The sequence below is a fragment of the Podarcis bocagei genome (assembly GCF_964188305.1).
Source record: "Podarcis bocagei genome assembly, chromosome: 5".
Classification (NCBI taxonomy): domain Eukaryota; kingdom Metazoa; phylum Chordata; class Lepidosauria; order Squamata; family Lacertidae; genus Podarcis; species Podarcis bocagei.
The window spans coordinates 83624050-83651185 of record NC_138129.1 but is presented as its reverse complement, the minus strand read 5'-3'; the positions used below and the strand labels follow the sequence as shown (position 1 = coordinate 83651185).

The 27136-nt window shown below is 42.5% G+C and overlaps 1 protein-coding gene and 1 long non-coding RNA gene across 5 annotated transcripts in view; one reads left to right on the top strand and one right to left on the bottom strand.

Annotated features, from left to right (window-relative positions):
* The window catches only part of NR5A2 (nuclear receptor subfamily 5 group A member 2), a 114958-nt gene that overhangs the window by 18420 nt on the left and 69402 nt on the right, over positions 1-27136 (top strand). For both annotated transcript variants that reach the window (XM_081194463.1, XM_081194462.1), the window contains exons 2-4: positions 3724-3842; positions 5561-5702; positions 10703-11352. In XM_081194463.1, coding sequence (XP_081050589.1) covers positions 3724-3842; positions 5561-5702; positions 10703-11352 — 911 coding nt within the window. The remainder of the gene's footprint in view (positions 1-3723; positions 3843-5560; positions 5703-10702; positions 11353-27136) is intronic.
* LOC308587145 overlaps positions 18371-27136 on the bottom strand; it is a 145142-nt gene continuing 136376 nt past the window's right edge. For 2 of the 3 annotated variants that reach the window (XR_014008226.1, XR_014008227.1), the window contains exons 4-5: positions 20522-20652; positions 18414-19247 (exon numbers count right to left, since the gene is read on the bottom strand). This is a non-coding gene — a long non-coding RNA (uncharacterized lncRNA). Of the gene's footprint in view, positions 19248-20521; positions 20653-27136 lie in introns of all 3 variants that reach the window. The other variant, XR_014008225.1, reaches the window with a different exon arrangement.

Here is a 27136-nt window from a genome sequence, read left to right as displayed (position 1 = left end):
TGCCAGATTGGAAGCACGGACCCACCGAGGAGGAGCGCGCGGGAACCGTTTGGTTCAGCGTCCTGCCCGGCTGCAATGCAGCGCCTGAGGCTCAAAAGAGTTTGGGAGGGCTTGGCGCTTCTCGGAAGGCAAGAGGGGCTTCAAGTTTCTGAAAGGGTCGGCTGGGTCTGGAAGCGGGGATGGGGGGGGGGGCTTTGCGAATAGAGTTGCCAGTGTGGGTGTCTTCAGAGCTGGGGAGATAAAACGGATCAGGGAGGCAGGAGGGGTTAATTTTTTTTGGGGGGGGGAGATAGTCGGGTGTAGAGGTCTCCTAGGTTTTCCCAGTAAGACTTAACAGCTGCTCTGCATCCTCTTCAGTCAAGTGGGGGAGGGGAAAGAGGATTGGGGGGGTCTCTGGGGAACTAGTACAGGCTTGTCCCAGTGCAGATGCCTGTTCTCCATGCGCCTGGGGGGCTCATTGGTGGGTGGGTGGGTGCACTGGTTACACAAACGGAATAAAAATTACTGCCACAAATATATCTTAGTGACTTCACAGATCGGTTTTGAGAACCACTTGAGCAAGCCTCCCAGAGGATGTCTAGGAGGAAAGTAATATTTTAGGGGTTGAAAAGGCTGCAATCCTAAGCACTAGGGGGGCATTGAACTCCATGGGAGCATCTGCTTCCGAGTAAACATGGTCAGGATTGCACTGTAGACACCGCAGCCTTCTCCATGCCTAGTCAGAAATTAGTCCCATTGACCCCTAGGATTGCAGACTGACCAGTCAATTGTTTTCCATGGAATTTCCTTCCAGCTGAACACGCTTGAGGACGGGAAGCGCCAGGCTGCGATCTTAAGGGCACAACTTTAACTTACAGGGAGTTGGGTTCTTTTAAAACCAGGTCCTCCGAGTTAACGTTGTTCAAAGCTGGCGGTTGTCAAACCCCACAGACACAGGCTTGCGGCTCCTAAGCACATCATGTTATCTGGAATTACTTTACCAAGTACTGCAATTGCATTAATTGGGAAAGCCTATTCACGCGCCTGGCAGTCGGAGAAACTCTGGGTGATGCCAGCGGGGATCTCCTTCGCCTCTGCAAACTCGATTCCCAGAGATATGGGGGGAAATCCATTTATTCCGGCTTCAATGGGACCTGGGTCGTTCCAAGAGTTGACGCTGGCAGGAGGGAGGAAGCGACGAGAGTCCCAGGGAAAGCAGAACTTCTGAGATGTGAGAAGCGCAAACTGGGGGTAGGATGGGAAATGAACCCTGAAACTCTCTGCCTGTTTACCCCCACATGCAGCGGGACTTGCTTCTGAGCTAGGAAGTTGCCAGACATGACTGTGCCTCCCTCCGGAGCTGCCACGCAGGACAGGTCAAGGAAGCAAACCCCTCGTGGCCTTTTTTGTTTTTCATTTCCAAGTAGGTCCCTCTCTACTTACAGCAGTCTAAGGCCCGCATCCCATTTCACCACCAAAGCGATGTAGCTGTAGCATTATATGAACGGGGGTTTGTATGCGTGTGCGCAGAGCACAGCAAAGAGATGCCGAAAGTGCCGAAGTTAGAAAACTGCTTTATTAAGTTATTTTTTCCCTCTTCTCGACGAATGCACAATATTGGAGCCGCGCAACACTTTCTAAGTGTTTTTAGAACACGCAGGAACTCAACTGCAAAAGTGTGGGGCTAGGAGAGGTGTGCGTGTGTAAAGGTGGGACTGTCACCTCGTTAGAAAGACCCCAATCCAGTCCCAGAATTCAGTAAAACAAAAACCAACAAAGCAAAACACGGCTATCATTTATTTTAAGGACTCTGCCTTTTGCACCTTCCCGGTAATGCGGAATGCGTTTGAATGCGGAGCAGTGTGGCGATTCCAGGTTTGTGCACGTGCCCCTTTTCTTTCTGAAACGGGCAGGCCCCTCTTTCCCTCAGGCCGCAGGCCCTGAAGTCGCCCTGAGAGCTCCTGAGCTCTCTCTCCGCCTCCTCGCCTTGTTAATTTCACTTCTGATCCCCGAAGAGGCTGGCGGAGCGATGGAGAGGGAACCGGGGCTGCTTCGCTTCTTCTCTGACCAAGCTTTTCCCTACTGGAGAAGCCTCCTTCTCCAAAGGCCCTGCGCTTTCCCGTGCGCCACGCTCGCCACTCCGTTGCCAGTTCCTGCCCGCGTACATTGTGAAAAGTTGTAAGGAACGCCTTGAATCGCTCGGCTTGACTCGAGCATCTAATAATAATTTAAACAATCAACCCTCTTTGAATCTTCCTTCCATTCAGCCCTGCTGCCGTCTCCCGTCCGTGCATCTATCATTTATTCAAACACCTTCCTGGGACTCTGATCCGCCTCCAGCTGCTGCGCCAAAGAGAGCGCAGCGAGCAGAGGCGCAAGGGCGCGCACAGCGGCGTCAACAGAGGGGATCGGGGGTTCTGTTTAGAGTCGATCTGCTGACTGGGCTCTTTTTTGGGGGTGGGGTGGGGTAGATGCCTCGCTTTCCCACCACCCCACCCACCTTCGCGACGTCCCAGCCCCTGTAGCCTCCCACCCGCAGCATCACCCCGCTCCAGCCTTTTCGTTGGGGTTTCTGCTCCTACAGGCAAAGAGTTTCCTTCAAGACACCCAGAGAGGCTTGGTGGGGGGCGAGGGAGACCGACAGATCTTCCTGTTCGTGTTGCAGGCATCTTTTTATCCCTTCCTGAGCCGGTGGGACACTCGCCCTTTCACTCCACCCCTTTGCAGGAATTTGGCTCACTTGGTGAGCCTCTCGCCCCAACGCGCTGGGCTTTCCTCTTTGGGCTAACTCTGAGGATCGGAGCATTTCCTTGAAAGTCTTTCTCTTGGCCACCGAGCAAGAAGATCCGAAGGAGGGGGCCGGCCTGCCTGTGGAAGAACTTTATTTCTTGTTTTAGTTGCCAGCCTTTGCAAGAGTTTGGAAGCTAACAACTCGGCGCGCAGCGGGATCGGACCCTTCAAAAGCTGGAGGAGTTTGCCTTGCTCAGGTCGAATTAGGCATAAAAGAAGAACTTCTGGTCCGACGAACGGATTTCGACAAGTTTTAGCGGGATAAGATTTTACAGTTCCCATTTTTCATTTTTGGTACTGTTATAAGAAATTGATTTTCAACTCGGAGCAATTGGCTTTATACAGCTGAATTGGAGGTTAGGTAAATATTAAAAAGTTGGCTGCTGCAACACAGAACTTCGGGGAATGAAACAAAAGCTTCTTTCTCATTAAAAATATGGGGACGTTTGCTTTTTTACGTTTTTCAGATGAAATGCACATTTTCTTATTTTTATTTGGGGTGGGGGCAGGGAATCTCCTAATAGTAAGTTGAAGAAAGCCTAGGGCTGCTGCCCAGTGAACTTGGAAGTGAGCTGCTTTGGGCTTAATGGGACTTACTTGCAAGTAAACATGAAGTCAAATGATTTTGGGGATGAGGTTGTTGGACTGGGGAAGGTAAACTGAGCAAAGTACTGTCAAGAATGCTGGCTGTGGGTGGCTTGGCAGACTTAATTCTCCTAAATGAAATATGGGAAGAAAAGTTATTGGTCACTAATTAAAATGTTTGGTGTTGCTGTTGATTATTTATTGATTGGTGTGTGTATTTTTTTAAAAAAACTTTATGACTTTGGCTGTTTAAAGAGGAATAATGTCCAGGAATTGTTTCCCAGTCTCAAAAGTAATAATGGATGTAAGTTGAGTTGATGGGGACATTTGCATACATTCTCATAGGGTGTTATTTTCTTTATTTTCCAGTGTCTCAATTTAAAATGGTGAATTACTCGTATGATGAAGATCTTGAAGAACTGTGTCCAGTGTGTGGAGATAAAGTCTCTGGGTATCACTATGGACTCCTTACCTGCGAAAGCTGCAAGGTTTTTGTACATTTTTTTCCTTCTTTTTTATGGGAAGGGAAGGGGATTGATAACTTTATCAAGAAAAGGCTTGGTAATTGCTATTTCTGTTTCTTTTGATGGGGACGGCAGAATATTGTGAATATAAGTAAAGTTTCTTTTTGGAAGAAGTTTTGTGAAGAGCAGGAAATATTTCCCTTTTTTAGTCAACAGTAAGAAGAACTCAATAGGGTGTTCTGTATACAGTGTGGCTATATTTACTGCCTTTAAATATTTGGTTGTCGTGAAGTGATGTAGTTGTAGAGCTTTCGTTCCCAGCTGTCCTCAATATTGATTTTAGTTGATTTATATACATTGAGTATTATTGTTCCTGTATCTTGTTCTTGATAAATTTCAGGGCTGCAGTATTGAAGGCAATAGTTTCAAGTTTTTCATCTTTCAGGATGAAAATGTAAATTTCTGTTGTCATACTTTTTATGCTTACACACAGACACAAACAATATTTTATGTCAGTATTCATTTGGAGGGTGATCAAGTGGAAATCAATTAAATGGTTTTTTAAAAAACCTCATATATCACGATGAATATTTTTGCATGTGTATTTCATTTTAATACATAATATGCGCATAGGGTTCAGAATTATAGGCTGATCCCATGAAGCCAGCTATTAAAGTCAACCACATATTTGATCTGAAATAAATAACTGGACAGCTGTAAAAGGCGATGGTAAAAGAATCGTATAATGTTCTAGTAATATGGAACTTAAGACTGTTTAGTTCCCTATATCCCTGTACAAAGCAATATAGCTTACAGTAATTTTGCTGGCTGATAGACACATGTAATTTTGGGACTATAACATGAAGAAATGTCCCACTAATTTCAGGGATTAACGGTACAGTCCTGTGCATGTCTGCTGAGAAGGAAGTCCCACAGATTGCAACCACACTCCTCAAGAAAGTGTGCATACAGTTGCAGTTTAAATGCCCAATGTGTATTTTCCCCCATATTACTGTAAATGATCCTAATTATTAGAATACCTAATCATCGTATAGCATATGACTTTTTCTTCTCATTAGTAGCCGTTGTAGTTTATATAGTCCCAACGGAAGGTCTCTGCCCCAGTAAGCTTACATTCTACATTTATACAGCTGGAAAACAGAGGGAGAAGTGGGCAGTAAGGGCAAGAATAATAAACCAGGGGAGACAAGGTAGGCATCAGTGAAGGTAATGGATAGGAGGAAATGTATTTTGCAAGTAGTTAAGCTTTGCCTCAGTGGAAGCTGAGAGATGAGAGGTTAAGCCCAAAGCTTTGTGGGAGAGATGGGTGAAGACAACTCATCTCTCTTGTACGGGGTGAACAGGCTTTTTAAAATTCTGCATCAAATCACTCAAAAATGCCAATTCAAACATAATTTTAATTCATACCATAAAATTAAAAGACTTTTTCGGCAAACCGTAGAGGATTGCTAGGGATACAGTAAGGAAGGCTCACTGAAGTCTCTTATAAATCAATACGAATGCAGACTAGCCACAGAAAACTTCTGTTCTGTGGCCTAAGTGAGTTTCCTTGAAGAGACTACATGAAGAAATATGGAATCAAGCCTGCTGCTTCGTAAGTGCTCAATTGGCATAATGACGATAGAGAAGTGAGTTTGGTGAAGGTTTTCGGAATATGACATAAACCCCAGCACCCCACCTGTCCATGCAAAACGGGTGAACATTTTGTATCTGTTTTACAGGGGTTCTTTAAACGAACAGTCCAGAACAATAAAAGGTACACATGCATAGAAAATCAAAGCTGCCAGATTGACAAAACTCAAAGGAAGCGCTGCCCTTACTGTCGGTTTCAAAAATGTCTAAGTGTCGGGATGAAGTTGGAAGGTAAGGCAAAGAGTTGTTCCTGCATATTTGTAGAACATATAATATGTAACTGCTCTGCAGCATATTTACAGTTGCTGCATTTCTGTCATTCTGGACTATTCCAAGATTCATGTCTTTATGGCTGATCAAAACTATTGATGCTTGTGGCTCCCTGCATGCAACTTTTGTTTTTAAAGGATTTCCCTATAACATATGTACAGTAGCTATTGTGCTGGGAGGGTGGTTTAAATGTGTGCATTAGAAATGGCAACTCGTAAGTACATACAACTTTACAGTTACAGCAGACCATAAGAATGTTTGAGTATTCAAGCTAACAGTAAATACAAGAACAAATAACATTCATTCGTTTAAGCAAACAGAATTAAATGAGAGTAGATATCATAAATTATTTAGGGAGAGTTTGTTAACAGTTCCCACAGCAAGGTTTCTAGCCATATCTGAGAGTTTTAAAAACACATCATTAGAGGTCTCGTATACTAGGCATTTTTCTCCTGCACAATTGGTCATTCTTAGTTATCAATGGAATTCCTTGCATGGACAGGTTGTGCAACTGAGCGAATCATTAACTAAATAATCATTGAAAGTATGACTAGCATTCAATAGAAAGGGACCCTACTTTTGTTTTACTTTGCTTTGCAATAGAAGTCAATAAATGTGAGGCAGTATAAAATATTTTGGATTGGATTTAAGATTTTCCTAGTATAGTTGTATGCTATACAACTATAGTATATTTTAATTGTTCACTGAAATGATAGGATTCAACATTAGGAAAGATAGCTGTCTCTTCCCCTTTCTAAATTACTAGTAAGTTTGAGTTCATATCTATTTTAACAAGTCACAAATGCAAGATAAGAATTGCATCATGCTGCATTCTTTTACTCATAGCAAATTACCATTCAAATGTCTGGAAAATTCATTTTACTTCAGAACCAAATGTTATCTTAAACAGAGATTTGGGGTTCTTTTTTTTTTAAGTGGCCATGGATGTTGCTGTCTCAAAGTTGTGATAGCACTTTATAAGGTATCTAGTTTGGCCCCAAAAAGAAATTCAGTAATGAGTTTAACAATGGATATTGAGATGCTAACACTTTTGCCACATTTAATTATGTTTTTATGATGATCTATTTGGTTATGTCTCAGGTCATAGTGATTGCTAATTTGAAGCAAATGCTATATGAAATTTTTATTGGTTTGCAGTGTTTCAAATATCAAGAAATGGGATTCAAAATGGCAGAAAACTCTGGCCCTATGTATTATAATTTAGATACTGTATATGATTGCTAGAATTTTATTTGCGACTGATTTCAAGGTTGATTCTGAATGTAGAATGTATTCAGTGTTCCATTTCACAGCTTTTTAACGGTGAAATCCTGGACATCCTTAGCCTGCAATCCTACCCAGGAAAAAGCACGATTAAACTCAGTGGAATTTACTTCTGAGTAGACATGCACATGATTGCACTGTTAGCATGGAGATTTTACTGTACATGATTTTTCCAAGATTTTAAAAATGGACTAGGCATAATTACTGCATTTTAATACTTCTAAACTTTAACTGACATTAGTAACCTAAGAGTTTATTAATTTGTGGTGACTAATTTTAATCAGTGGGTCTGACAGTTGAGGCAGACTTGTTTATTTTTGAAGCTATTTTGGTTCCAGCATGAATGTGAAATATTTGCCATGCTTAAACTGAGGGGTACCTTTTGACTGCTAAACAGTATGGTATCCTACACTTCCTTCAATACCACAGAAAGGCACCTTTGGTGCTTTCAAAATATGGTATTTGATTTAAAAATAATTGATGGAATAATTCATCAGTTATTCACTTAAACACAAGTAATAAGCAAACTTCCTTCCATTATTAGTAGACAGCCTTATTTTCGTGCACACAGATTTCCAATGTGTCCCAACGTACCGCTTACAAAGTGTAGTCCACAAACCACTTGTTCCAGAATACTTCTGCATAACAGGCAGTTAAGCCTATGTTTGTTGCAGTCTAGGGGACTGCAGAATATGGTCCACAGAATATAACATAGTGGAGGTAACAGAAGTAATCTTGCTAAATACATGCTCAGAATCTGCATTTTGCAAGATATAACATTAACAGAGGAGCAATAGGTGGACAGGAAGAAAGGATGCCCAAGCCATCCCCAATCAAATATTCCTTTGCTATCCCCCCCAGGTAGACTTGAATCCTGTTACTCAGCTCAGCCGGAGAGAGAAGTATTTAATGGATTTGCAAAGGAGAATCAGCTGTCAGGGACAAGATGAAGCACCACACTGCCAATTTTCTCCTAAAATATTCCCCTCCCATAACAGTACTATGAGGGAATACCTCCTGAGGGAATAATGTCAAAACAACAACTATGGTTACTTGGTGGAGTTTTGGTGATTATGCTAAGGTTACCAGATGTCCCCGTTTCCCAGGGACAGTCCCCGGATTTACAAATCAGTCCCCATACAAAATTCATTGAAGTTGAAAAGTGTCCAGGATTCATTGAAAGAAATCTGGTAACCTTAGCATGTGCCCCTGAGAGACAACAGGCACCCACTGTCCGTACTTTCCAGAAACAAATGAAAACATTGTCTCAACAAGTTTTTTTCAGCTTGGTGAAAAAGTCTCTGCTGTAGGTGTTCATTTTGTTTGTGAACCTATATTGTGGTGTGAGTGTTTCCTTTTTTTAAAAAAAAAACACTATGTTTGGCTCTTTTATGGCATGCATGTAAATTGCTTTGATGCGAGTGCAAAAAGGTGGTTTATAAATTAATAAACAATAGTATTTTTAGTACTGTCTAGAATTTATTTTTTTTAAAAGTAACCATTTGTCTGTTTTAATATCAGCAGACATTTGGAATTCTTTGACACCACTAGAATAGTGTTAAAAATAATGGCTGCAATCCTATTCTGCCTGTGCACAAAGCATTTCCATGTATATATGGGGAAACATCCCTTTTTTTTTGTTCTGGCTGTAGCCTCTCTATTGAATGTTTCTTGGGAGGCTCTCCACCTTCAATATTACTGTTTTTAGGAGCCACAAAAAACCATAGCAGGGATGGAAGCCTGAAAACTCCCTGCGCTCACCCAAAATGTTGTGCATAGACTTGGATGTCAACTCCCCATCAAATCTTCCCTTTACATATATGCCTATCACATTGCTACATAGTTCAGTTGGCACTGTGCAGCTTACCTGTGGTACCCCTGAAAACACACACATGCATACACAGGGAGAGCCTTGTTCCCAGGCAGGATCAGTGCTGCTGATCTTACAAAAGCACAGCAATCAGAACCTGGCCAATGGTGTTGCATGTCGCAGCACATTGGAACAATTTGTATAAAAATGTCACACCATTGCAGCCAGTTAATAAACCTTCCAAATCAGGGATGCAGTTTTAGTTGCCTGCAGTCAGAGACAGTTGATGCTTTATTTTTATTTTTTAAAAAAACTACCTTGCCACCCATCTGCTCTTGTATCATAATCCAACTTCCCTTTTGTTATCCGCAGAACGGGAAGAAGAAATGCATGCCCTCGTAATTGTAAATGCCCGTGACATTTATATACATGTTTCCTTGATTGTGATACATGGACTTAAATTCTAGTTCATAAATTACAGTTTAGGCTGGAATCATTAATTGTTAACGCCTTTATGATAATGTATAGTCCTCTGTGTACCTAGGACTTCTAATACATTTTTAATGGACCACTAATCCTTAAGATAAAAGCTTAGGAACGTAACCTCCAGCCATCTCAGCATGTCACCAAGCTGTCAGAGGCCTTTCTTGCTATCTAATTGCCATTGGGAAGGGCAGGGATGGTGAGACCCTCTCGCTGCTGCTTTCAAAATATGCTGTGGCAGAGACCACCGCTATGTTCCCCAAGGCAACTGTTGGACTGGGTTTCCTTGACTTCTTTCCCATCCAAATTCTGTTACAAGCTGAATGGCTTCAGCAATTGCAGGATCAGCTCATCTCTGGGGTGGGTGACACCCGACTATTTGGACATAAATAGCCTACCTGGAGAAGCATCTCCAGAAGCTAGGGGTGTGCAGGGAGACTCAAAAGTGTTCTTAGAATGGCTAAACCCAAACACAATACTGTTAACAGTATTATAGCTGTTATTCCCTCACTCACCCCACAAACATTTCAAACAGCATGGAACCCAACGGCTTTGAGAATTTAGTTAAGTGCCTCAAAATAGCATCGTCTCTATGGGCTGACGGAGATTTCTTAAAAATTGCAGATTCCTAGGGCAGCTTACCAAAAGTTAGAATTATAGTAAAGCAAATTGAAAGGAAAACATTAAAACACCACAGAATAAAACAGCAGCAGTAAAGCAATCAGCAGAATAAATCAACCCAACACTAAAGTACATAGGATTAGTAAACTTTGGATAACAAAAAGGTTTCAACATGACCCAAAAATGTTATTAAGATAGGTGGAGAAACCTGAAGAGCCTCTGTTGAAAATATTAGTGTGTGGAGACAAACAGCTTTTTAGAGGTCAGAGCCAAGCTGTGAAGGGCTTGGAAAGTAAAAAACAAACAAACACAGCATTTTTGAACTGAACCCACAAACAATCTGAAAGCCAGTGTAGTTGGTGGATCACAGGTTTAATGTGATCAGAACACCCGGTCGGAGTTAACAGCTTCACCACTGTAATTTGGACTAAATGCAGTTTCCAAACTGCCTTCAAAAGCAACCCCATGTACAAAGCACTGCAGTGGCCTAACCTGGAGGTTACACGGATCACTGAGACCCGGATACTTCCGGTCAGGTAAGTTCACAGCTGGTGCTACAGCAGAAGCTGGTAGAAGAGGCTCCATGTCAAGGAGAACAACCTGTATTTCCAGTGACAAAGATGGTCCTTTGAGGCGGTGGTCCTCTGCCCCCAAGGCATTTATAGTCTAAAAAGATCCATATTGCTAAGTTAATTTGAATACTGTCATTTACTTCACAGTCATAATTTAACGCCCGTCATTTTTTCACCTCCACTTTCAACAGCCGTGAGAGCTGACCGGATGCGTGGGGGTCGCAACAAGTTTGGACCAATGTACAAGAGGGACAGGGCCCTGAAGCAGCAGAAGAAAGCTCTCATCCGAGCAAATGGACTCAAGTTGGAAGCCATGACTCAGGTGATTCAAGCAATGCCCACTGACCTAACAATATCCTCTGCGATCCAGAATATCCATTCTGCCTCCAAGGGCCTACCTCTGAACCATACAGCCTTGCCTCCCACAGACTATGACCGAAGCCCCTTCGTAACCTCTCCCATTAGCATGACAATGCCGCCACATGGCAGCCTGCAAGGCTACCAGACCTATGGTCACTTTCCGAGCCGTGCTATCAAGTCTGAGTACCCCGATCCTTACACTAGCTCCCCTGAGTCGATAATGGGCTACTCTTACATGGATGGTTATCATCAGACAAGCTCGCCAGCAAGTATTCCTCACCTGATACTGGAACTCTTGAAGTGTGAGCCAGACGAGCCACAGGTCCAGGCTAAGATCATGGCCTACTTGCAGCAGGAGCAAGCCAACCGAAGCAAACACGAAAAGCTCAATACCTTTGGGCTTATGTGCAAAATGGCTGACCAAACCCTCTTCTCGATTGTCGAGTGGGCCAGGAGTAGCATCTTCTTCAGAGAACTTAAGGTATGCTACACACTTGTTTTCTATTGCATGACAATGAAATAGAAATATGGTTTGCCGTTTTGCTTGGCGTGACTTACATCCACTCGCTACTCTTTGGTCAAATGGCACTGTATAAACTGTAAGCATGGAGCTGTTCTGCTCATCCGTTATGCTTTCAGCAGAAGGTATAAAAAAAAGTCAGACCTCTATTCTGCAGATTTCCAGATCAACAATTTTTAAGCAGAAGATTCTGGTGAGCTGGAGTGTCTGCCTAAGCAGGGCTACTTGCAGAGTCTACAGCTGTCTAGTACGACACTTGTGGGAGTGGAAGAGAATGTTTGCTGTGGGAGATAGAAGATGTTTTCCCTTTGAAGGCCTTTGGCATATTTGCATGCTCCTCAGAAACAGCAGGGGGATAATGGGGGGTTTTGTGGGGAGAGGGCTAGTGATAATAGAGAAATAGGAAAATGTCAGGCCACTGGTAAGATATCTTAGCAGAAGCAGGACTGAGAAAAAGGTATCTATGAACCCCAGGGTTTGTTGTGAGCTATGAATGGCTTCAAGCTTGCTGAAAGAAAAGTATAAACCAGTCACTTGAGCTAATGCCAATCATTCATAAGACCAGATGGAACAAGTATGGGGGAGTCACTGGGCACAGAAACTCCTGGGTAGGACAGGATACATAAACATGTTGCAAAGAAAACCAAAATGCCTCAGTTTCTGTGGCTCTGTAGAGTTCTGATAAAATGAATATTATTCTGGTTAGCATAGATTCCAGGAGCCTCTCAGCAAAATACTCCAACAACTTGTAGATATCAAAATAACAATGGGTGTGCTATCTGAGGAAGACATGCTGTGCTTTTGAGCACTCCAGAATGCAATGTTTTCAGGACTGGGGAGTACCCTGTGCTTTGCAAGTATCAAATGTGCATTTACTGTGCAAAAAACGAAACAAACAAACGGCAGCTAGTGTGTAAAGGCCCTCAGGGTTACATTCCTTTAATCTTTAAGAGTGTCAGAGCAAAAGGTCTATTCAAGTTCCTGCCCATAGATAAGCAGAAAGAATAAGAATAAGAAGTCAGTGACAGAACTGAAGTGGTCAGCTAATGAAGTGGTCAGCAGTTGGCTTAGAAGGAGTGGAATCAGTGCAGAACCCTAGAAAGGAAGGAATAATGTGAGATGTGCTGATGGCAGTTTTGAAGGAGGCCAGAAAGGGGGTTTGGGGGGCATTTTTGCATTTCACTGAGACTAAGACTTAGACTCTAGGAAAGCAGCTTTCTTTTGAGCATTAGAAAACAACAATAAACAACAGTCGCTCCCCTGTGGAAGCAGGTGTCCTGAGAAGTTGTGGAATGTTCTTTCTGAGAGACTTTCAGTGGAAGTTGGAAAATGTTTCTGCCAGATATTGTTCACATATAGCACAGCCTGCCCTAGGGAAAAGGACTAGGAGCAGGGGACTCACTCTGATTCTAAAGTCTTCCATTCCCAAGTGTTACTGAGGAGTATGTCACATTTCAAGGGGGAGGATGGGAAAGAGCAGCAGGATTGTGGTAGGCCTTGGCTGATCTCATGAGTTCGCATTTATCTTGCAGTCGTTGCTGCTTATTGCCGATATGTAGTTTTCTTGCACAGCATTCCTGCTCCTGAGAGCTGTTCTACACAGATGCAAAATTATTATTAATTCTTGAATTTATATACCGCTCTATACCAGCAGGTCTCTGGGTGGTTCACAGGATAAAATCAGAATATAAAACCACAAAGTACATAATAAAAATAAAAACAACAACCGAATAACCACCTCCAACACATTTTAAAAGGGCATGGGATGTTTTTTGTGTTTGGTGACACATTTAGTATTTTATTTATTTCCAAAGTAGATGAAAAACTATTAAGACATGTTGTTGTTGTTTAGTCGTGTCTGACTCTTCGTGACCCCATGGACCAGAGCACGCCAGGCACTCCTGTCTTCCACTGCCTCCCGCAGTTTGGCCAAACTCATGCTGGTAGCTTCGAGAACACTGTCCAGCCATCTCGTCCTCTGTCATCCCCTTCTCCTTGTGCCCTCCATCTTTCCCAACATCAGGGTCTTTTCCAGGGAGTCTTCTCTTCTCATGAGGTGGCCAAAGTATTGGAGCCTCAGCTTCACGATCTGTCCTTCCAGTGAGAACTCAGGGCTGATTTCCTTATTAAGACGTTGATGTCTTTTAGTTTAGATTTGCATATATAGTGCAAGTCTAAACTAAGAGACATCAACGTCTTAATAGACAGGTAAAAATAACCAGAAGGACTGGAATTGTGCGCAAGAGGCTGATAAGCTAGAAAGGGCTCTCCTGGCACCAAAGGGGGAAGAAGGCAGCAGGGAAAGCATTCCATAATTGGGGTGCCACTGCTGAGAAGGCCCTCTCAGACAGCAGGCAACCGCAGAAGGCCCTTTAGTATCTTAAAGCACATATGTTTTCACATGTGAAACAGGCAGAACTCTAGTCTAACCTGGATGTTGCCAGAGCATGGGTAACTGAGGCAAAGCTATCTCTGTCCAGGTAGAATCACATTGTTCTGGAGTGCACATACAAAATATCCCCCCCCCCAATGTTCCCTGCTTGCATGTAGTAAATTAGCATGCCAAGGAAGATGTCTCTCTCTTTGCCCTCTGATATACTAGTTTACTCTACATAAAGAGGTTTGTTTATTTTCTTACTCACTCAAGGCCCATGATCCTTCCGCTTACAACTTCAGCTGATTCAATCCAGAGTAATTCCACCTCAGTCTGCACGTTCTGCCAGCCATTAACCTTTGCTCTTTCAGTTCCATCTCCTCTCTTTATAGTCTCTATATACAGGCTTTTTCTGTTTCCCCTTATTTTCCACAGTTTTGCTTACCATCACAAAATGAGGAAGCTCATCCGTGGGCAACTCGTTTGCATGAAGGGATTCTTCTGCGCTTTGCTCTTGAGATAGTAAAGTCACAGGGATTCATTTCTGCCACTTCACACCATGCTGTCCGTTCCTGAATATGCAGCTGCCACTGGGGGAAATGTTGTTCCTTCAACCTATACAATACGGTGGTTATTGATAAGGCCTCTGTGGTTATGGGAAGGAAATTGAGCGTCCCTCTGGAATTGCTGTTGTAGAATTGCCCCTTGTTTAGAAAAGGCTTTTCCCATACTGCACCAAGACTGCTCATTCTGTTACTGCTACCAGATGGGAGGCCAATGAGAAAATGAAGCAACAGCATGGAGGGCTGCACATTTTAGAAGCGTTCCTAAGGCAGTGCTGCAGCCAAGCTGGCCTTGGACTTAATCAGTCCTAAAATGGTTGATTGCCTGTGAATCCTGTGTGTGCTGCTTAGAGTACTTATGGAGAAGAAAACTCTTTGTAAGTGAATAAGGGACATATGTAACAAATATTTACAGAGTTGTTGTTTAGTCGTTTAGTCGTGTCCGACTCTTCGTGACCCCATGGACCAGAGCACACCAGGCACTCCTGTCTTCTACTGCCTCCCGTAGTTTGGTCAAAGTCAAGTATAGAGGTCTTATTCAGGATGCCAGCCAGTCAGATATGCCCTTTTTACATTACTCCATTCCGTCCCCCTTTTTCTCATGCTACCTCCTCCAGCAAACACTAAACATTCCACACAAAGTGATTATTCTCAGTCCTCAATGGGCTATTTGTGTGTGCATTGGGAGGTGCCCTTTTAAAAAAAAACCTAGTGGTGGTTTGTTTGTTTTTTGCACTTTTGCAAACCTTTGGATTTTTCCAAGCCTGCTGGAAATGGCATTCATGGTGCCATTTCTACTCCATAAGAACACACACTCAGATAATGTGTTCACTGCTAGTTTGGTCTCAAAAGTTTTATTGGGGGAATTCCCATGATTTCAGCAAACCTTAAACACACATGGCTCTGTGAATGTTTAACTTGCATATTTTCATGAGTGTGCAGATGTTCGATGTGTTGTGCCCAAGTCTGTTTTGCTCGGGAACTCATAGCGTGCAATTTATTTAGTGCAAACAATGAAAGAATCGCCATCAAGTTGTAGCATGCACTCTGGTCATCATTTTATCTCATGCTATATGCCAGAGGACTTGAGAAAGATATAACAAATTTTGGATGAGAAACCAGAAAAATGTTCTTCTGGGCACTTATAGCCCTCCTTCATTTCAAAGAGACTCGTGCAGGAAAAGTTACTGCAGGATTGCACCCTTATTTCTTGCCTCTCCCTACCGTGACCACATTGTGGTTGAAAAGTGGGTTATACCTCCATGTCTAGGGGGTATCTACTCCTGACTAACAGATGCAGGGGACAAGAGGGTGTGACTGTTTCCTTCCACACCACCCTTGTAAGCTTTCACGGGAGCATTTGGCTGGACACTGTTGGATAACAAATGCTGGTCTCAACAGAGCTTTCATAAAATCACAGTATTTTAGCTGGAAGGGACCTTAGAGCTCATCTAGCTCAATCCCTTGCTCAACTGATCTGATCTACAGAACTCTTTGTTATTATTTGTGCCTAAAAGTACACCGCTTTATTATGTGGAAGACACGGTCTTTCAAAGGTTATAAAGGAATTCATAAAACAACATGAATGCCATGTGTATATTGTACTGAAGCAAAATTAGGAGTCCCTGAGCTAAAGCTGTCTTGCTGAAGAATGCCACCTGGCTCCAAAAAAGGGGGAGCAATTGTAATGTGTTATATAATGCTTTTGGAGCACTGAAAGTAATCTGTGTACATCAGTCCCAGAGCAAGCATGACCAGTGGCCAGGGATGATAGGAGCTCTAATTCAGCAACATCTGGAGAGCCAAAAGTTCTGACATACATAATAATTGCATTGAAATTATTAAACAGGCCCTGATGCCTGTTTCTTATGCATACAAGAGTTGACAAAATAACAGAATGTTGGGAAGTGGCTAATAATATTAATAATTGAAGTCTCATTGCTTTTGGTGGGTCCACTCTAAGTATGACTAAGTATGGGGAGTGGGTGGCGCTGTGGTCTAAACCACTGATCCTCTTGCGCTTGCTGATCAGAAGGTCAGTGGTTTAAATCCGCGTGATGGGGTGAGCTCCCGTTGCTCTGTCCCAGCTTCTGCCAACCTAGCAGTTCAAAAGCATACCAGTGCAAGTAGATAAATAGGTACCGCTGTGGTGGGAAGGTAAACAGCGTTACCATGCGCTCTGGTTTCAGTCACGGTGTTCGTTGTGCCAGAAGTGGTTTAGTCATGCTGACCACACAACCTAGAAAGCTGTCTGTGGACAAACGCCGGCTCCCTCCGCCTGAAGCGAGACGAGCGCCGCAACCCCATAGTCGCCTTTGACTGGACTTAACCTTCCAGGGGTTCTTTACCTTTACCTTTTAATCCTAACCCCATTTATCATAGTGTAAGCCCCACTGAACTTGGGAGGACTTACTACTTAGAATTGCACTGTAAGTCTGGATCCAATCCACATATATAGAGTTGTTGTCATGAATGTATTCATTTATACAATTCTGTTTATTTATGTGGTGCCAGGTGAAAGATTTGTCCAGGCCTTTTAGGACTTTAAAATGGTTTTGCTTTGAATGCTCGGTTTTTACAGCCTGCTGTGATCTGTTTGTACATGGTTTTATTGCATTTTTCTGTTTTGTGTGGAAGATGCTCTGGAAGCCGTAGCTGAAGAGCAGCTAACGAATGTTTGAAATAAACAAACAAACGGTGAAGCCTGTGTACATAGCACCTTACAGCATAAGTCAAAAATGTGCTTATCTTGATTTCTTGTATTAAGTGGCTAGGAGCTTCTAATTCAAGTTTGGCTATAAAGCAAAAGCAGATGGGGAATAGGTACTTCTGTAGCAAATTTAATCATCCACCTTCCTTCCATCATAGAACTCAAGGCAGTGTACCCACAGCTGCCAGGCAATCCACAGTCCTCTCGGAAAATGGGATGTAGGAGCACAGAAAGCTTTCTTGTGCCAAGTAAGGCCATTGGTCCATCTAGCTGAAACTGGGACCTTCTGCCTGCAAAATAGATGCTCTGTCACTGAGGCCAAATCGGTGCCACCAAGAGATGCTTTCTGGCACCAAGTTGTCAACCTACCAGGGTGAAGGGGAAGCGGAGGAATTTCTCCCACCTCTTGGTAGAATATTATGTGCGACTAACTTAGCAAGTGGTTAGAAGTACAATCCAGTATGTTGCCTCCAGAAGCAGCCCTAGACACACAGGTGTCTTGAGGCAACATCCATATTGGCATTCTATGATGCTAAATGTATCTTACTATCCAAAATAATCAGCATTTTGTTGCCCTTTAATCGTATCCCATGGACGCGGGTGGCGCTGTGGGTTAAATCACAGAGCCTAGGACTTGCCGATCAGAAGGTCGGCGGTTTGAATCCCCGCGACGGGGTGAGCTCCCATTGCTCGGTCCCTGCTCCTGCCAACCTAGCAGTTCGAAAGCAGGTCAGAGTGCAAGTAGATAAATAGGTACCGCTCCAGCGGAAAGGTAAACGGCATTTCCGTGCGCTGCTCTGGTTCGCCAGAAGCAGCTTTGTCATGCTGTCCACATGACCTGGAAGCTCCCTCGGCCAATAAAGCAAGATGAGCGCCACAACCCCAGAGTCGTCCACGACTGGACCTAATGGTCAGGGGTCCCTTTACCTAATAGTATCCCAAAATCTGCTGCATGGGGTAGTCTGTTTCATCCTGCTGAACAGTTACCACTGTGGTGGGTGGTCATCTGTAATCACCTCACATTCCTTGCCACAACATGGTTCTGGTGTCATTATTGCTAGGACCACATTCCCCCCCCCCCTTTTATTGCCACAGTGTAATAAACACTAGGACTGTACCATTAAGACAGCAAAGCTATTACCCATGGTGGCTGCTATTGTAGCCCAGTAGCATCCAGAGGTGATGGTGAGAGACAGACATACAGATTTCCCTATCCCAGAATAATAAAAGCAGAATAATGTAGCATTTGTGTCAAGGAAACGACAGGTTGAGTAGGTAAATTTAGTAGGAAAAAATGTTTGGCCAGATGGACAGACACGCTTTTAGCAAAACTTTTATTTACTTCAGTGTGTTTTCAGTGTTGCTCCTAGCAACTGGAAAGAAACTAAAAGCTTTCTTCATTGACATGAAGGCAGCAAGCCTATGCTTCTGTGTCAAGGAGCAAGTCCGGCTGAACAGTGAGGCTTACTTCAAAATAAACACACAGAGAGTCAAACTACCTAGGAGAGAAGTGATGTGCTTCCAACTAAATCTGGCTTGCTCATTTGGTGAAGGAAAAGTTTCTTTGAAAATGTGTTACTAAATAAAAATCTTGGATGGAGTACGTTTAATGATTAAAAAAAAGAGAGACCCAACTAGGGTAACAATAAACACAGGAAATATACATGAATAAAGTGTTCTGAAAAGTCAAGCCACAAGTCTTTAACGACTATAAATACCACCTAAGCTGGGTCACTATTATTAGCAAAGGTTGAACAAAAGAAGAGGTCCAGAAATAGATACGGTGGCCTGAGTAAGGGATGGTATGAAATGTCTTGTTTAACCTTACGCAGATATTGTTGCCATAGCATAGGAAATGGTTTTTGCTGGCTCATGTATTCTATGGGGATGAAGGATGTTTCCATGTTGTCTGTTTGCCAAGGAAATTCCTTAACAGGCCTGTTTGCTAAACAGAGGAAATATCAGCCTACTGGGGTGTCGCTGGACGCGATGGGAACATCTATCTTCATTCTGTTGCTGGCTGTGATCGGTTTGGGCTGCAGGCTTGTACAGGCAACTCTATATTTATAGTGACAGAGAGCATTTATGTTGCACATCTGAGTGTTCAAAGTCAGTTGTGTAAAATAGAGAAAAATCTTTGCCAAGTATTGTCGCTTTTGGTCCTGTGCGCCTCGTCGTCGTCCCATTCAGACCATTTGCTGTCATCCTTCTTCTGTAAAGAAGCAGATGTGATGTAAACATCCCCTCTATTTCTGATGTCCAGGCTATGAGTGCCATAGAATCACAGAACCACAGAGTTGGAAGGGACCACAAGGGTCATTTAGTCCAGCCACCTGCAAGTAGTTTATATAGCCAAAAAGGCTATATAAACTACACTCAAGAGGAAGGTATTGGTGGCCAAAGGGGTCTCCCTCCTGCAAGATTTGCGGAAGTACAAAAGATCTGGGGCGGGGAGGGGAGGGGCAGGGAGCCTAAGGGAGGAAGGACTCCTAAAAACAGCTCAGTGAGATTTGAGCATGCTCATTGCTAGGGAATGCTGATTGACTGTTGGCGCAAAAGAAGGAAAACTGCGGAGGAGGGATGGAATGGAGATGCTACAATCATGAACAGCAGCATTCCACACCTAATCATTTAGTTTCAGGCCCCACTTGTAATAAGGCGCTGTGGGTTAAACCACAGAGCCTAGGACTTGCCGATCAGAAGGTCGGTGGTTCGAATCCCCACGACGGGGTGAGCTCCCGTTGCTCGGTCCCTGCTCCTGCCAACCTAGCAGTTCGAAAGCACGTCAAAGTGCAAGCAGATAAATAGGTACCGTTCCAGCGGGAAGGTAAACGGCGTTTCCGTGCGCTGCTCTGGTTTGCCAGAAGCGGCTTAGTCATGCTGGCCACATGACCCGGAAGCTGTACGCCGGCTCCCTCGGCCAATGAAGCGAGATGAGCGCCGCAACCCCAGAGTCGGTCACGACTGGACCTAATGGTCAGGGGTCCCTTTACCTTTACCTTTATATACAGTGTTTTTCGTCTTGTGAAGCACGGTCCGTCGCAACTGCGCCTCTTCAAGCGGCTTTAAGAAAAAAGCGCAAGACGTTTTCGTCTTGTGAAGCAAGCCCATAGGGAAATTCGTCTAGCGAAGCAACGCAAAACCGAAAAACCCTTTCGTCTAGCGAGTTTTTCGTCTTGCGAGGCATTCGTCTTGCGGGGCACCACTGTATATGCCAAATTCCTTTCCCTCCTTCCTGACCAATTGAAGCCCCTCCCTCCCCACACACTTAGAAGGAACAGATTTTCTAACAGTTTTTGTCACTGACAGCCTAATACAAAATGATGTTTATGCTGCATAAGTTTGTATCCAAGCTAGTTATGTATTTGAAGGACACGCTGGAGAATGATGTGTTTTTTCTTTTCTATTAGCACACATTTACCCATCGGAATATTGTTTCAAACATAAACCTAGCTTCCAATCTATTAAAAAAAAAGAAGATACGGACCATCCCAGCAGGGTGATAAAGTCTTCCTGTGTTCCAATAATAAAGCCTGTCCATTCCGTACCAGCAGTTTCCAGTTCCTTTGTGGCTGGACAGCTTGGGAAGACGAACTCACTCCTAAGTAGCCAACCTGCAGTATCAGTGAGGGAGTCGGAAACAGATGTTCACCAGGCTATACAATTTGTTGTCACTGTCAATATTACGTGGCACTTTTCCCAACGGAAATTGTTTGTGGATGGAAAAGAATGCAACGGTGGGGGCACGAGGGGGGGATCATGTCAAAAAAGGGCTTGTATTTCTTCTGCTAGGTGTAAAGCTCTTTTTAAGGGAAAATGATTACATGGGAACAGACCTTAATATGCTGTGCACAGGTAGCTTAGATTTCATTAAAATTTAGCATCTGTTTTGCCAAATTTGCCAGTATGTTTGCATATGACTTTCTCTGTTCTCAGAAGTATTGTGAAATATCAGAATATAGCCAGAGTTAAATGTGTTTCAATCTGAGTTATTCTAGTTGAAGAGATTTTGAGCTTGAGGATAAATCAACTGATTTTTTTTAAAAAAATGATTTAACTGTAGCAATGTCATGTCCAGTATTTTCATAACATAAAGTTTGTGTTGTTATTTAAAAACAAATTCCATTTTATGTTTGGCCAGAACAAAATAGCCAATCTTATTCTAGGTATCATGAGTGGTATTAAAGATATGCATACACTTTGCTAAAATGCTTTTAGAGGTTTTTTTAAAAAAATCTTTTTCCAGAAACTCCCCAATATATTTAGCAGTGGAACAGGTGCAGAAAACCACCTAGAAAGCTGACTATACCATTTTAATATTAATAAGTATTTTTAAAAAGATTCATAATATGATCCATTATAAAAGTTCTAGATATAATTCTCATGCAATAATATAATTCTTCTGTAATTTCCCATTATCAAATCATTATGCTTATACATGTTAGTTCAACAAAAGTGTTTGGACATTAAGCATTGTGTTTAATTTGACTAAAAAAAATCACCTTAAATCAAATACTTTTAGTCTAATTCAGTTGCCAATCAGATTTTAAAACAAGATTGTATGTAACTAACCTTGTTTGGTCCCATGAATATAATATCTGTTTGGCTCTTCAACATAATTATGTCTCAGAAATAAACATGAAGTTTAAAGAAGATTTAGGGATAATTACAAAGTTGTAGTCTGAGTAAAATCATTGTTAAGCCACAAAACCAATAGTTGGATCTATTGCTTTTTTAAAAAAAGGCATTTGTATTTCAGTAATATTTATTTTATGGTTTTAAGGTATCATCAGCCACAGAATTAACATTACTTTTTAGCAATGTTTAGTATAGGATGCTTGAAATGCTTTTGTCAAAACACAGAAGAAATTGATCTTCAATATATAAGATTTTTTTTAACTGCCACATCATTCCTTTTCAAGGGTTCATTGGGTTTCCAGAAACCTTTATAACATTAGACATCATCTCAAGGCATATTGTTAACAGTAAACGGTAGTTTCATTAAACGATTTCCTTTAGACAGCCAGTTTCCCCGCTTCACTTTGTTTTCATTTGTGGTAAGAACAGAATAAATAAATACAGTACCTAGACATTGGCAAAATAACTCTGAAAGAGCATGTGAAGGTAATCTGGTAAAGATATAACGCCGGCTTCCCTCAAACCACCATTTGCAAATCAGGTTCCAGCTTTGGGAAATATATACAATCTCTTCCTCCTTTCTCCACAGCAAATTTCTGCATCTTACCTGTTCAGCATTAACCAGTATGCAGTTGTACATAGTTAAAGCTATCGAAGTTTTCTCATGACTATAGTCTGAAAATGTACTTCAAACCATAGCTTCAAATTCTGATTTACAAATGAACCATGGTTAATGTTGGTGTGCAAGTAACTCTAAACCTTGGTTATTGTTGACAAGGGAAGAATTTTCTTTAGGGATGGCATAGAAGAATTCATCTCTAAGGCTGACTCCTGATTTGCAAACCATGGGGAGCTGATGTTACATCTGTACTAAATCTGTAGTTTTTTCAAACTACAGATGCAATCCAGTGAGACTTAATTTGGTTTGAACTGTCTGGCAACCCGTTCCTAAATATTTGTCATTGAGTATCTGCCAGAGACACTCATGTAATATCAATACAACACTGGTGTGTTATTGTCACGATTCCAGAGTCAGCACTGAGTGGCTCAGTATGATTGTTGTCACACTCAGAACTGCTCTGGGGCAACATTAAGCGGTATACTTTAGAATGGGCTAATCGGATTTCAAGTTGGAACCAAACTCAGGTTAGCTGTCACAACTTTTTATACATTTCATTGTGGGCAAGGATTTATTGGACCAGCCAAATAGACAGGAGGAAAACCTCACCTCCCGTCTCACTTCCTGGTTCTTACCTGCCTACGGGTTGGTGGGGGTAGGGAGCAAATCTCTTGCTTTGCTCTGATTTTACAATGCTATTTTCACAGCAGTGAAATTGCAGTGTGATTCCAATCATGTCTGCTCAGGATTAAGTCCCAGTGAATTCAGTAGGACTTGCTTTCAGTGGAAATTGCAACCACTTTCCACACACTCATTTTTCGCTCCAAAGAATCACAGAATGGTAGAGTTGGAAGGGAGTCATCTAGTCCAGCTCACTGCAATGCAGGGATCATTTGCCTAACATGGGGCTCTAGCCCTCAATCCTGAGATTAAGAGTCTCATGCTCTACTAGCTTGAGCTATCCTGAGTTCAGAGAAGGAGAGATGATTACTTCACAGCCAATCAGAGTGGGAGAAGGGAGGAGCCCTGCAGATTTTTGGAACAGCTCTGCAAAGGCAGCAGCTCACACCTTTTGATTTGTAACTCGATTTCTGGAAGGGTTAGTGACTTGCATCCATTCATTCATTTAAAAAAAGCAAGCTCAGACTCTGCAATCACATCATTCATTCATTCATTTAAAAGAAGCTGGGGGAGGAGTGTTACTGTTTTCCCAATGACATTTTCCTGATGTAAATATTTCCCTTCTCCATCTCACCCCACCCCAGAAGAAGGGCAGCCCTACCTTTATGCTGAATGAAGAAGTTGCTTCAGGGGGGCAAGTTGGGTGTCATGTAGACTGAGTGCAGCAAATTGTTAGTTATTTCATTTATTGGGTCTGGATTTTTTTGTCAGGAAGGGGAAGAAGCATTTGTGGGATTAGGTGCCAAAATAACTTTGCACGCCTTGGACATTATGTGCCTCAGTGGGAGAGGGGTACCCTTTGTTGCACTGCCTCAGGTGGAACAATGTATTGCTCTTGGCCCTGCCTGGAAGCTGCTATTTGCAATATTCAGGAAAATATATGGGTACACATACAGCTTCCCTAGCAGGGATAATTTACTCTGAAATAACAACACAGGAAGAAAGAGTCAGATTCTGTTCCCAATGCTATGCTTCTAAGGGAATCAGGGGAGGGGTGGGTGGGTATATACACATCTATTGATGGGGGGCAAGAATATGAGATCTAATCATGGATGTCTAACATCTCATCTAGTTTGACCCTCACTGTAATGTTCACAGGTGTCTCAGAATAAAGTTGAACAGTTACATTCAGGAATCGTGCTTCATCATCATTCACTTGATTGTAAAGGCAGATAATAATTTATGAAAAGGGGGAAAATTAAATATCCATACCAGACAAGCCATTAAGTCACTGCAGGAGTGAGGGCGGATTGTAATAGGCCTTGTTCTTTCATCTGCACCCAGCAGAGAAATCCTGAATGCACAAAACAGCTGGGACATGTCATGTGTACAACTTGAGCTGATGAATTGAAATAATAAATTCATTCTAATTAAGGTTTGGTTCTTTCCAATTGACTATTTCCTGTAGTTGAAAGCCACAGCTTTATACGCTATGCGTTTTCAAATCAGGATTGTAGTGTATATTACATTTTTTTATTGTACAAATATAATTGTCAGCAAATTTGTTTCTCAGTGTCTACTGCCCTGTGTTCTTTGGGAAAATGATAGCTTTAAATTATTGTAAATTAGAGCTTCTTCCTATCCATTGCAGTTATTTTCTGTTTTCAGAGTGGGGATGACATAACAAAATAACACTCTGAATTGCATTTCTACACCAATTTACTCTTTATTATATTAGTTCTCCATATTAAAGCAGTTATTGCATCATTTTTGGAAAAAATTCTGCCCTACTCTGCAAACCAGTAGTTTTGAAATGGAAGGTAGAAGCAAACAAAGTTTGTTTAGGCAAACATTTTATATTTCCTTAAAAATAGGGTATGGGCAAACTCTGTCCATCATAAGTGTCTTAATTATTTAGGATGAGTGCCTGAAAAATGAACAGTCCATGAAAATTATGAATATAACACTGAACACAGTTCTAGTTCACAGCTTATTTGCATAAATACCGTATTTTTCCATCTATAAGACAACCCCTATTTTGGGAGGGACTCAGATTTAAGAAAATGGGGGGAGATATATCTGTGTATAAGATGCCCCCCAATTTTTGACATTATTTTTTAGGGGGGAAACCTAGTCTTATACACCGAAAAATACGGTAGTGTTTTTTAAACACACACAAACACGCATCAAAATTTGCCCATTGCTGATCTTTGAGATTTCATGCAATACAACTCTACTTATTTACCAGGGACATTCCTTGTTATTTTGATACCTGACTGGAAAATCACTCTTCCAGTTTGGTTGGCATTCTGCTTTTGGGACAGATGTTAGTCATGTATTTCCAAAATGTTGCTAGTGTGCACTGAAATGCTGTGGAATACTTTGTCATATTTCAGCCCCTCCTCCAGGGACCCAGAAGTAAAATTTCTAAATGATGGGAACAGGTACATTTTGACACATGTTGACTCTAGTGCACATTCATGGAATCGGTGATGAGAAGCTCATGCTCCTCCAGATGTTGTCGCACTCGTTCCTATCAGCCCCAGGTAGCACAGTCAACGCTCTGGTATTATGGGAGCTGTATTCCAACAACATCTGGAGGAGCACATGTTTCCCACCCCTGATGTAAATGAATGCCCACATGGACCTAAGGTCCCATCCCCATATATTAAATGTTGCTGTTGTTGGTGATGAACTATTGCCCTTATTAGTTGCTTTTAACAAGAAGTAACCCAAAGTGACTTATGAAAAATAGGACATATATTAAAACCAGCATAAAAGCTAAAAACACACTTGTATTTATATAAAAGCAGAACTAACACTTCCCACCCACCGAAGGAGGCCACAGATAATTTAAGGCCCCAAGGCTGGGTGGAAAAGAAACATTTCTGCCTTGCCTTGACAGTGATGTTACCAAGCATGTCTCCCTGGGAGAGCATTCCATAAGTGGAGAACCACTACTGAGAAGGCCCATTCTCACATTGCTAAACTTGCATGAGTTGCAGCTGTTATTATACAAAGGCAATGTACAGAAGATGAATAAGAGCCAGTGTCTAACACAGTTGCATGTGGGTGGGTGCCTCAGGCCAGTGTGGTGTAGTGGGTAAGAGCGGTGGACTCGTAATCTGGTGAACCGGGTTTGCTTCCCTGCTCCTCCACCTACAGCTGCTGGGTGATCTTGGGCCAGTCACACTTCTTTGAAGTCTCTCAGCCCCACTCACCTCACAGAGTGTTTGTTGTGGGGGAGGAAGGGAAAGGAAATTGTTAGCCGCTTTGAGACTCCTGAAGGGGAGTGAAAGGCGGGATATCAAGTCCAAACTCTTCTTGGTGAGGCTCGGTGTAAGAATAGGAGTGTGTTAACAAAGTAGACAAGATTTTCACCCGTGAGATGTTTCTAGATAAAAGATTGAAATGGGAGAGTGGGGAGTTTAAAACTATTTGTACTATTGTTCTTCTTTGTACATAAGATAAAAAAAGGTTACAACGAAGTTGCCCCCTCCCCGTTTAAGTGTAAAATATTATATGTTGAGAAACAGACTTCCTAGCTGTATTGATTGAGCTGGTGGGAGGCTTTAGAAAAGGGGAAATTTTCAGTTCTTCTCTAATATCGCTTTGTAACCCCTCAAGTTAGCCACAGAGCCCTGAGTCTCCTCTTTTGATCTCTGGCGATATTTTTCTCTGTTATGTCATAGAGGTCACCTGGCTCATGTGTGACAAACTGCCTGCATAAGTCACAGTGCCAGTGGCAGAGATTTGTAACCATGTCCCTGGTCCATTGCCTTTGAATTATTTTGCAGGCCCTCTGCTTTACATTTGCACTCTGTCGGAAGATGAACAAGGGAAGGGAGTAAAATCAAGGGCAGGGTCTCATCCTGAAGGACAAGGGGAAACAGGTGGAAGGTTAATGGCCCTGGAGCGTATCCACAAGCCTCTCAGGCTTGATATATGGGCCTCGGGCCTAAAACAGGCATTGGCTTTCAAAGATATATTATTTCATTTGAGGAGAGACATTCTGGAGATCCTGCATTTGTCTGCTGATAGATGATCCTCTGTCCACAATTGGTTATGGCGTGTGAGTTTTCCTTGGGCCTGCTCCCGTACATAAAATTTTTGCTGAGCTCTCCAACCTTTCACATGCCTTTAAGAATGGGACGCGTGCGGGTCTTCTGGCAGGCTGCAGGCTGGATTTTTGCTGCTGCTATTTTAGTCATTTCTTTTGA